The sequence below is a fragment of the Sinocyclocheilus rhinocerous genome, unplaced genomic scaffold (assembly GCF_001515625.1).
Source record: "Sinocyclocheilus rhinocerous isolate Xijiao unplaced genomic scaffold, SAMN03320098_v1.1 scaffold1182, whole genome shotgun sequence".
NCBI classification, from domain to species: domain Eukaryota; kingdom Metazoa; phylum Chordata; class Actinopteri; order Cypriniformes; family Cyprinidae; genus Sinocyclocheilus; species Sinocyclocheilus rhinocerous.
Genome location: NW_015624203.1, coordinates 847,981 through 859,040, shown reverse-complemented (window position 1 = coordinate 859,040; position 11,060 = coordinate 847,981). Strand labels below are relative to the sequence as shown.

The window sequence follows — 11,060 nt, the reverse complement described above, 5'->3', positions numbered from 1 at the left end:
TTTTTTTCTTATGTAGCTTGTTCTTAAGCGCTTACGATTGAAAATAAACAATTTAACATTAAACACTTGCTCAACAGCACGGGCAGTACCAGAATATATTTAGACTAGTTGAGTAAATTTCACTGGAATAGAGTAGAATAAAGAAGTATTCAAACATTTCCTCTAGGAAGGTGTGTACGTTGTTAAATAAAACAAATGTTGCAGACTTTCTTTCCCTTGCCAAAAATTAAACAATGAAGATGATTATGGTGTGACGCAATACGCTCCGTAGACGGTGCTTGCCCCTCCCTCCGCCGGGAAACTCACAGCAGCAGCGGAGTGCAGGATGCCGAGCTCTGGAAACATTCGCAAAGTCACACGCTTCTTCTAGTCTGCAGAACCGACTACAGACATTCCTCATTACAGGAGGAAGAGCTTAACTCTGGATCTGGAGCTTCTTCCTCATTTTTAAGCGAAGTAGGACTCACGGACAGCCAGAAGTGCGTATCACCTCAGGTGAGACATTCTGCACATATTTCACACTGTGTGAGTTCAAGCGGATGATCTCAGGCGGCAGTAATAGCGGTAAAACTCTCCGTCACTTCAGCAAGCCACTTAATCGCGCTCAAGATCTTTTAATCAAAAAACAAGGAAGACCTTTTTATTTGTTTCCTATTTCTTTACGTTACTCACCTTTTGTAGTTTAGTGACCTGTTTTGTGCGTGCTTATCCAAACAGTCTCATGTTCACTGGTAATGTTCTTCCAGTCTAATGAACAATATTCATGTTGTGGTTTTGCTTAGTAGCTGAATATCAGTGGCAGTATAATTCATTATCTTGGGGCTTCCTCCTTTATGTCTGAACTCTGGAGCAATGCCAGCGTTTTCGTGGCCATTAGCGATGTGCAATTCGTGAACGTATCGTTCTTTTGAGTTGAAACTTTTAGTGAATCTTTTGAACCGGTTTACAAATCTATCCGAGCAGTTCGTGAGTCAACTATTCTCTGAACCGACTCATTGAACTGAGCTTCATCTCTTTCGGACATGTCCGATCATAATGAACAGAAGGGCTGAATGAGCTAGTCAGAGCATGAGGAGTGAACTGAGGATTTAACTGTTGGGGGGAAAAGTTACAAAGAAAAGTTACATAAATATGCTCACAGCTTCATTGTATGGCAGTTTTATCAACCCATACGAAACAAATTATAGATAAAAATTTATTTTAATACGGTTGAATGTAAATACATTATTTTCTGCAAATTAATTATAATTAATTATAATTAGGTTATGAATATATTTAATGAAAAAAAAAACTGAAATGGTACAAGAAATTACAAAAAACATTCTAATTAATTGGCTACGTTTTATTGATTAGAATGTTTTTTTTTTTTAATTATGGTGGACAACTATTACTAGTGGACAATCCATAGGCTAATTAACAGTAACATACATTTGACTTTTTTGGAGTGTTTATTACCACTCTGGGATGTCAGCAACTACATGATGATGCAATTATGACAATCTCTAAATAGAATGCAACAGTTGGTCCTGGAAGTAAAAATCCCATTAATTTTCTCCAATCGATTTTTTATGATAACTTATAAACCTTTAAAGACAGACCTACTGTAAAATATGCTTTAGTCGAAGTCATCAGCATTATGTGATCGATTATGCACGATCACTTCCACATTCAGCCTCAGTGGCCTCAGAACTTCCGGTGCAGCACAGTGTATGGAAATTGTGAGAAAAGCAAGCACAAAATTAAATCTTGAGGAAGTGTTACAGGACAGGACAAAAGAATATTGTACGAACCACCTTTACACTAAAGCTATTTAAAGCTTCTGGAACTTATTATTAAAATGAATGGTTTAATACAATATACCAAAATGTTATGTTTATCAGTTAATAATATTTTTAATATACTGTATTATAATATAATGCAATTAGTTATTAGAAATATGACAGAACAAGTTTGCTACTACCATGGCTTGTTATGAGAGAATACTATACCGGCTTGCGGACCATAGATCTTAGTGAAAATACATTTTTTAATTTGATTATATTATTCATAATGCTTCAATTTTGTGTCAACAACATAAAAACAAATGCACACCAAAATGAATATAAACTCGGGCCGAATACTAGAACATCTCAAAGCTGATGCACTCAATGTGTTGCTTGCTTTGACTATTACAGTGAGGAGGGAAACTGTGATGTAGGGAAGCCACTCAATGGAAAACAGAGTCCAGATGTTCTGGGATAGATTTTATGTTTAACCTATGTGTGATTTTATTTTTTGAACCAGTTTTTTGAAAGGAACCGAATCAATTAGAGGATATCTTTTGGATGTGGCATCACATATTTGACAATGTAGTAAATGAGAAGAGGATTCCAGTAGCTTATTAGCTCTGATACATCAATCAATTCTTAATCTTCTTGTTAAAAATCATTGTAACTAAAAATGTTTAAAGATCTGGGCTTGTAACTGAAAGATTTTAGGTTCAAACCCCTTAAGGGCTTTAACTATCACCATTGTGTCATTTGAAATTGGTCATTTAGGGGTTAACATTCTTTTTTTTTTGCCCATTTCTGCACCATTTAATTCACATGTAGGTTAAACATAAAACCTATCCCAGAACATCTGGACTCTGTTTTCCATTGAGTGGCTTCACAATATTACAGTTTTCACATTGAGTAGGCCTATATCAGCTTTGAGATGTAGTATCTAGTATTCTGCCCGAGTTAATATTCATTTTGGTGAGCTTTTGGTTTTATGTTGTTGACACAAAATTGAAAATCATCAAAGTTGTTTTGATATTTGATAGGGGATTTACATGAATATATGAAATGTTCACAAGAGCCTTCCTGGAAAAAAAGGCTTTACTGAAGTGAATGGCCACTTGCCTTGTCTCCCTGCATAATCATGTCCGACCTGTTTTTATGTTATGTTATTATCTTATATCATGTTTGGTTCAGCAGCAACTCCAGGTGGCTCTAACAGATGGTGTGGAAAGCATTGCATTATGGGGCCTGTATAGTGTTTTATTTGCTGAATGCAAGGCAGGTTATGAAGTATTGGTTTTTATATATTTTTTAATGTATTTACTTAGTTCACTAGGTCACTTGTGTTCTGACCAATCATTGCAGCATTGTGGCAAAACAGGTTTTAGATTTCACAATATTTCTCAGAATAAAATGCCAGGAAATTCTAAACATGGGTGTTGCTGCCGTTAACATGTTTGCACAGGCACACAATCAAAACGGTCTTGCACTTTGTTAATTTAACTTAGCATTTCAGTACATCCAGGAACAGAGGATACGGAAATGTGGGAAGCAGTCATGCTCGTTATTGTCTTGTACAAGAAAGGTGACTTATCTCATCATTAAAAGCAAATATAGTCAGAGCAGAGTAATTCACTCTGAAGCCGGTGTCATATTACTGCTTCATATGTTTAATGTGTGCCAAAATCTTTTGCCTGCTTTATTTTCCATTAAGTGACTCAGGAATGACTTCTCCATCCCTTAAGAGTAAAACTATTCCTGCGTTCTTCTTATTCTTCAGTGTTTTAGTTCAAATCAAATTTCATCTTCCCACACAGAGGCCATTCCTCTCTTATTGTCTATCTCATTGCAGATTCCATCACTCCATCAAGAAGAGAAATTATGCTCACAATCATATGAAATAATGTAAGTATCTCTAATTAGATTTGATTAGGGCTTGGATTTTAGAATGCTTCATTTGACTTGCTTTATATCATTGATTACCCATTTCAAAGTGGTTAATGAACTGTTAATGAGAGGGAATTTGTATTTCTGTGAGTAATTTTGTTGTGGAATATATAAAACTAGCCAAGTAATATTGCACAGTATTGCACAATATTGCCCATTTCTTGAAATGTTATGGAAGGCAAATGTTCTTCATGAGATGGAGTTTGATGACACATTCTTCTAATTACCTTTTCTAAATATTTTCCAAACTATGTAGCTTGATGGGTAGAGGCATGCTGCTTGGTTTTAAGCAATCTGACTTAAAATGTTCTACTGAAAATAGAAAATAGGCTATGGGATGCACAATATATCGGTACATTATTGTTTATTTGGTGATATTACAGATTTTTGCATTTATCAGTATCAGGTGATATTGGATATTTATCATGTGATATTGGATGTTTAATTGTGTGTGTTAATTTAGCTTTGTCCTCAAATGAAGCTCTAAATGTAGATTCGGGAGGAGCCTAATCATTCAGTCCTGTCAATCATCACTATGAGTCTATATAAACAGCAGTCATTGCGCCGTCCCAGTGACAGTTCTTCCAGCACTCCATCTCCTTCTCTATTTATTACTGCAATGGAGGGGTTGAACTTGGAGCTCAAGCCGAGCCTCGGGTTCGAGCTTCTATCAAGGACAGCAAGCCGAGTTCGTTTACCATTAACCATCAGGACTGGATGGGCAGGCGAACTCGTGAACTACAATTAAAGGGAGAGTTTACCCAAAAATGAAAATTGTCATAATTTACTCACCCTCAAGTTGTTCAAACCTGTAACATAAAAGAAGATGTTTTAAAGAATGTGGGTAATCAAACAGTTGGAATGGGGCTCTGTCATATTATATAATGAGTAAACTAAATGCTGTCATACTGTTTGAGCTTAAAGATTAGACCATTCCTGTGTGGAAGATGATAGTGCGTCATATCCATACTGAATTATTTTACAGATGTCCTCTCTTTCCCGCAGGACTCTGTTTATCATGCTTGCGCTTCTTGTGAATTTCATTACCATTTCACAAGGTGAGTCGTTGTTGCACTAAGCTAAAATTACACTTCCTGTTTTCATTCAAATTCTGTATCTAGCATCTTTTCATTGTTTTACATTTCCTATTTGCTGTCGAGGCAAAGACTTACATACTGTAGCGTGCTGGTCACCCACCAGCTGTCAGCAGTCCCTCTGCCCACCTCAGAGATGCATTAGTGTGGGTTATGGTTGAACGCACAGAGTGCAGGAGGCTGATGAATGGACAGAGAGATAGAAGAAGACAGAGAGGTAGTGAGAGAGAGAGAGGTAGATTGAAAGTAAGGGGTATAGGAGGGAGGTGATTACACCCACATCATGAATCAGACTATAAACTTTTAATGGTCACCTAGGGGCCTCACATATAGACAGATGTACAGATGAGAAAGGGCCATAGGCCTTTAGGGTAACAGTAGTGCAGTTGGTAACTGAAGGTGATATGTGTTGTTCGCTTTCGATGATATTAAATTAACATGGATATTAATGAAATTATTTAAATGGATAGGGATGGACGATATATCAGCGCCATATTGATTATTGGATGGCATTGGGGAGTTAAAAAAAAATTATCAGTATTGATCAGTGTTTATATAACATAATTAACTGTGTATAATTTAATTATGTATAATTAACATAATTAAATATGCATTTCATCTATTTACATTTAGGTAACGTTTTCCATCATCTAACGTTTTAACACAATAACTTAAAGTTACTCTGTAAAAACAATAATAATTTGATAACATTGCTCTAATCTTTGGAAAATCTCAAAATGAATATCCATTTTTCCATATTGAAGCATAAGTTATATTGTTGTGATGCCTAAATTCACTTTGAGCATTTGAAATTATTGATTTATTTTATTTTAAATTTTTAGTTAATTTATTTAGGAAAATAGTAATATCTCACATATAATATACATGCGCACACACACACACACACACACACACACACACAAATAAATAAATAAATAAAATAAAAATGTATCATCTTATCAGAGTCAGCCAGAAATGTATGTATATGTATTTTGATGTCAAAATATTTATCCTAGCTTAATATGCAGGGACAGCTGTGAGGATGCCATTTGACATAAAATGTAAATACTGTGTCACTATTGCTCTGTTTGATCATCCTGATCAGCCTGACACAATAAAACAGTAATGCAACCATTGGCATTTATTTGGGGGTGGGGTCATCTGTCGAACTGACCAATGAAAGATAGATGTTTGGGAAACTTGTTTGAAAATAGTCATTATTTGTGCAATTCCATGTAGTAACACTAGTGGTGCAGAAAGTTAAAACACTACATTTAATAAATTAATTGTACTCATTATTTCAAAAGATATTGAAATGTTAAGACTTTAAGTACACACTTTTTAACTCAAAAGTATTAAATCTTTTTTTGGAAATATATGATGGCTTGCTTATGTTGCAGTCCTACACAGTTGTGTCGCCCTTGAGTAGCTTTCAGATGAATGTTCAATTCTGAGCACTTCTGAGAATTGATTTTGTCAATAGATTTTTCTTTTATACATAAGGTCTGTGTGTCCTCTGAGATTAATTTTTTTCCCACTGTTGGTTCAGTTTGAATAGTATTGCAAATGAGTGTCACTCACATTGAGATCCTCGTGTTCCAGGTCTTGCTGCTTTGAGTCTTTCTGATGGCAGGGGAGGTGTTTATGAAGACCTGAAGTGGAAGGCTCTGCTATGTTGTGAGCTGCCCTTTGCTCAGACACTTGACGGTGGTCTTTCTGAACACCCACCTGTAGGGCAGTGTCGCCTACTAAATTCTACAATACCAGAATTCTCAAGTAAATAACCCACCCTTTCTGGTAAAATCAATCTGTGTGATATTACAATCATTGCTTTCAGAAGGACATTTTTGGATTGAAGAAAGATTATTTAAAGTACTGTTTTTTTTCATGTTTATAAAATGTTGACAGTAATATTGGTTAAAAACGTTGTTGTTAGTCACATTATTGTTGATTTTCATAATTAAGCTGATAATAGTAAATGTCCTTTTATCAGTGAAGGGCTATAAAATGCAATTGATTTTCTTCACATGTAAACGTCTTCATCTGCATTTTGACAGTAAATGCGATATGTTTGTTTACATTATGACTTTTAAACCGAAGAAATTATCAATACATTGAATGAAATGTAAAAAGAAAAAGTAGTAAAAAAAAAAAAAGAAGTAGTATTACGGTTTCCCAAAAAAAAATAAAAAATTAAGCAGCACAGCTGTTCAATATTGATAAAAATTGAAATGTTTTTTGAGCACCAAATCAGCATATTAGAATGATTTCTGAAGGATCATGTGACACTGAAGACTGGAGTGATGGTTTCTGAAAAATCCAAACTTTTGAACGGTAGTGTCCAAAATAAATGAAAGGCAATTTATGAGTTATCCTTGCCATTTTAAGGTCTCAAAAAGCAGTTTAATTTATATTTGCATCAGAGGTCTTAGCTACAGAGAGACTGAGAGAATTGACCTCTCCAGACAAGTAGATGGGTGCCATTACACATGCTAATCAATTCTCATTACATTCTCTTCTCTGCGGTAGGCCAATAATTAAATTCTATAGATACATTTATAGCATTTAAGTGGAAAATAAGTTAAGGTTTGCAATCCTATTAAAGTGAAGTGGCTCTGCAAAAACAGAAAAGGAATCAATACAAATACTCAGAGGTGGATGCTTATTTTTCCCTAACATCATAAAGCATTCATTAAACTTAAAGGAAAAAAAAAACATTTCCCCATCTACATTGACTCCTGTGATAGTGCAAGTTTAAAACTTAAAAACTATCCTGACAGAATTTCAACTAGACTATGAATAATTGATGTTTTATGTTGATTCAAAGCATCGTGTATGTATCTTTCATGTTATTTGCACACTATGTAATGAGGCTGTGTCCTGACAGGAAAAATTTGCATGTTATTTCTAGAGGCTTCTAACTGCGATAGACTGTGATGAAAGAAGCTAACATGGGAATGCAATCTCTTTTCAGGAAACTGTTTGGACATCCTGTGCTGGCTTGAAGGTGAACGGACAAATTTGATTTGTAATGCAAAGAGCCACACAGCAGCAGCCGCTGCAAGTCTGCTCACCGTTAGACCTCAATTAGTGTGAGTCCTCTGTTTTTATTCTGCTTTCCACAGACTGCTGATTGGCCGCTGCTCCCATTCGTGCTTAAATTGGATTCAGGACAAATTAAGAGTGTATGTGGGGGGGATTATGCAGACGATGTAATACATCCAGACTCTATGACTCTATTATTAATGGTCAACTTTTAAATTATCGTAATTATTTAATTAATATTATTTACTTTTTTCTTCACTGTATATACAGATGCTAACTTTGTGATTATTTCCCCTGTGATAAAGATTAGCCTGTGTCGATCCCAAACTTAAGGCACTAATATGATAAATATTTTTGTTTGCATGAGTTCCTTAGAGGCTTAATCTAATGTTATGGATTTTCAGTTGTATTAATTATTTTATATATAATTTTCTTTTTAGTGTACAGATGAATGCACTTTCAGATGAAACAAACCATGCTGCTCAGTGTGCCGGGGAAGAAACTGCCATGTGCTCCATTTCTCTTCATGGCAATGACGCAACTGTCTCATTGACCATCAGCATATTTTTGAATGAGACTACTGCACTGTCACCCAAGATGCAAGTCAGCACACATCATCTGCGTAAGATCTCATTCAATCATTCTATCTATCATTCTACCCTTTCTATCGTTCTGTTGTTCTGTCTATTGTTCTATCTGTCGTTCTTAGCTTCGGCTGATTGTAAGCGAACAATAAGCGAGTTCCTGAACAGTTCTGCGAATAATGCTGATTTTGATCTTATGTTATCAGAGTGAAACCAGCTATTTCGTTTCCTTCATTCCTGTCCATGTTTGCCCATGTGCTGAGTTTCCTGAGCAAATTGTGCTGAGCAAAATGTACTGCAGATTTAGTTACTTCCTGTTTTTTATGTATAGGTCTTAAACATGGCCTCATAACACAAACCTGTCTTAGGGAAAACTGCTAAATTTTTTGTTCATGATTGATTTAAACTGTCGTTTATTTTGTTTGATAACTCAAGTAGAAATGGCCAAACATTTTACACATTGTTTCTGATAATTGTAAGTGAGTTTCCTTCATTCACTACATCAGCGTAAAATGTTAGAGTAATACATTTGCGTAAGTGACCGAATGACTGATCATACAGCTTCAGGGCTCTACGCTTATTTTTCTTTAAAAAAATGTAGGAGCACAGTCAAAAATTTAGGAGCACCTTCTAATCACTACACTTTGCTTATGAAAGGATTCATGAGATATGTCTGTGATACATTACTCAACGCTGCAAAAACACGTAGAAACCTTTGAAGCTCCCCTCAGCGATCACAATCACAAATATGAAGATCTGGTCAGTCGCACTGGTGCTCCTAAATATTTTTTCATAGTCGCACGCAGTAGTTTTGAGTCGCAAATGCGACTGAAATGGTCGCACTGTAGAGCCCTGAGCTTGTAGCATGTTATTTTATTACAACGTTTTTTTTGTGAAAAAAGGTTTTGAAAATATTTTACGAACTAAAATTAATCTTCACAGTCACCTGTAAATCCATGACTGTAGCCTAATTGTTACTATGAAATGCGTTAAAAGCGTGAGTTCATGGAGACTGGTGCCAGGGCAACAGGGCTGCGTTCAGCCCCGACAAAAACGGTGCAAAACGTTTTTTAAACGGAAACGGTGATGCGTTGAACACCCTGTTCTGATGACGCAAGAGTTGCAACTATGGCAGCTGAGAAGGCCAATCTTTGTGTTCTTTTTGAAGAATTTTCGGAGCCTGATGAAATCGGTATAAATATGTGTTTAATACTGCAAAATACGCTCGATGGTACAGTCACTGCCCTTGCCGTCCAGAATAAAAGAGAACATCCCAATCGAGTGAAGGGATTTGTGGAAACTGTGGTTCCTAATTATTGTGATCCAACATTTGCCTCGCATTTCAGGATGAAAAGACAAACATTTCAGGTGAAGGATAATCCACTTCTTACCTCCGAGACTGTGTTATGATCTATATGACCTTATTATTTTAATTGTGAGTATTAGGCTTACTTTTATTGCTGATCACTTTTGTTGTGCTATGATATTGTAATATTTACCATTATATAATCAGAGGGGTATAGAAAAGTTTATTAAAGTGTCACTCCATAATACAATAGCAAAATATATAAATATGTATAGTATTTTTATGTTACATTAATCAGTATTTAGCACACCTTCTTAAGGAAAGGATATGGACCAGAAGACATTGCAGTTACTAAATGATATTTAGACAGACTTGAAGAAGTTCCAGATCTATACTTGTGCCCTTATTATTTCAGTTATTTTGCCTTTAATGTAAATAAACATGTGCAAACAATATACTTGCTCTTGTGAATTTATTTTGATGTTAATTACATTGTGCGAGCTGTCTCTTTAATACCGTGTGGTTTACATACATGTTGCTGCTGATTGGGCTGACATGTTTGACACACCCACCAAACAAGAGAAAACGCATCTCAAACCCCGTTGCACACCGTTGCACACTGTTTCCAGGAAACATGTCGTTCAAACCAGAAGCCGTAGCAAAACGGTGCACACCGGTTTGAGCTTGAACTTGCCCCAGGTGTTTTATTAGTGTGTGTTTGTTCTTTGGGACCGGAGGCTGAAGAATACACATCTGTCTCTCAAGTGTTTTTCTGGGCAGTGGATTGAAATGGAATTTCACAATGGCATGGTTAAATGACTTACCAGGTCCAAACCTTAAGTCAAGCTCTTTATTGTCATTGTACAGTTACTACAAGATTGTTTAACAAAGCAACATTTCGTAACATTTTAATGAGATTAGTGAGCAAACGTTTAGTGAAATATCCAAACCAGCAGTTGTCAAACTCCAGAAAGGACAAAGAAGCACTATAAAAACAACATAAAAGTACTTCATGTGACTCTTTCACTATATTACAAGTCTTCTGAGGTCTTGCAAACCTTTTTTGTAAGCAAAAAGACTTAAAGGGGTGGTTCAGTGTTTTTTTTCTAGGCTTGATTGTGTTAATGGGGTGCAGTCTAACATGTGTTAATGCTTCGTTTTTTAAAAAACGCATTATTTTTCACATCATTTACCTTTATTCCACACCGCTCTGTCCCTTCTTTGAGAAACGCGCTGATCAATTTCCTGCTTTTATGAAGCCCCTCCCTCAGAAATACGATGGGCTCTGATTGGTTAGCTAGCCCAGTGTGTTGTGATTGGCTAA

The 11,060-nt window shown here is 35.8% G+C and overlaps 1 protein-coding gene and 1 long non-coding RNA gene across 4 annotated transcripts in view; one reads left to right on the top strand and one right to left on the bottom strand.

The window, feature by feature from the left end:
* The first annotated feature begins 260 nt into the window (after nucleotides 1-260).
* lepr (leptin receptor) overlaps nucleotides 261-11,060 on the top strand; it is a 33,784-nt gene continuing 22,984 nt past the window's right edge. For 2 of the 3 annotated variants that reach the window (XM_016550895.1, XM_016550888.1), the window contains exons 1-6: nucleotides 261-495; nucleotides 3,613-3,665; nucleotides 4,713-4,765; nucleotides 6,404-6,577; nucleotides 7,776-7,893; nucleotides 8,287-8,468. In XM_016550895.1, the coding sequence (XP_016406381.1) occupies nucleotides 3,664-3,665; nucleotides 4,713-4,765; nucleotides 6,404-6,577; nucleotides 7,776-7,893; nucleotides 8,287-8,468 (529 nt within the window). In that variant the 5' untranslated portion in view covers nucleotides 261-495; nucleotides 3,613-3,663. Of the gene's footprint in view, nucleotides 496-3,612; nucleotides 3,666-4,712; nucleotides 4,766-6,403; nucleotides 6,599-7,775; nucleotides 7,894-8,286; nucleotides 8,469-11,060 lie in introns of those variants that run through there. The other variant, XM_016550904.1, reaches the window with a different exon arrangement.
* The window catches only part of LOC107738974 (uncharacterized), a 24,121-nt gene continuing 19,894 nt past the window's right edge, over nucleotides 6,834-11,060 (bottom strand). The window contains exons 2-3 of the long non-coding RNA XR_001639950.1: nucleotides 11,014-11,019; nucleotides 6,834-6,844 (exon numbers count right to left, since the gene is read on the bottom strand). This is a non-coding gene — a long non-coding RNA (uncharacterized LOC107738974). The remainder of the gene's footprint in view (nucleotides 6,845-11,013; nucleotides 11,020-11,060) is intronic.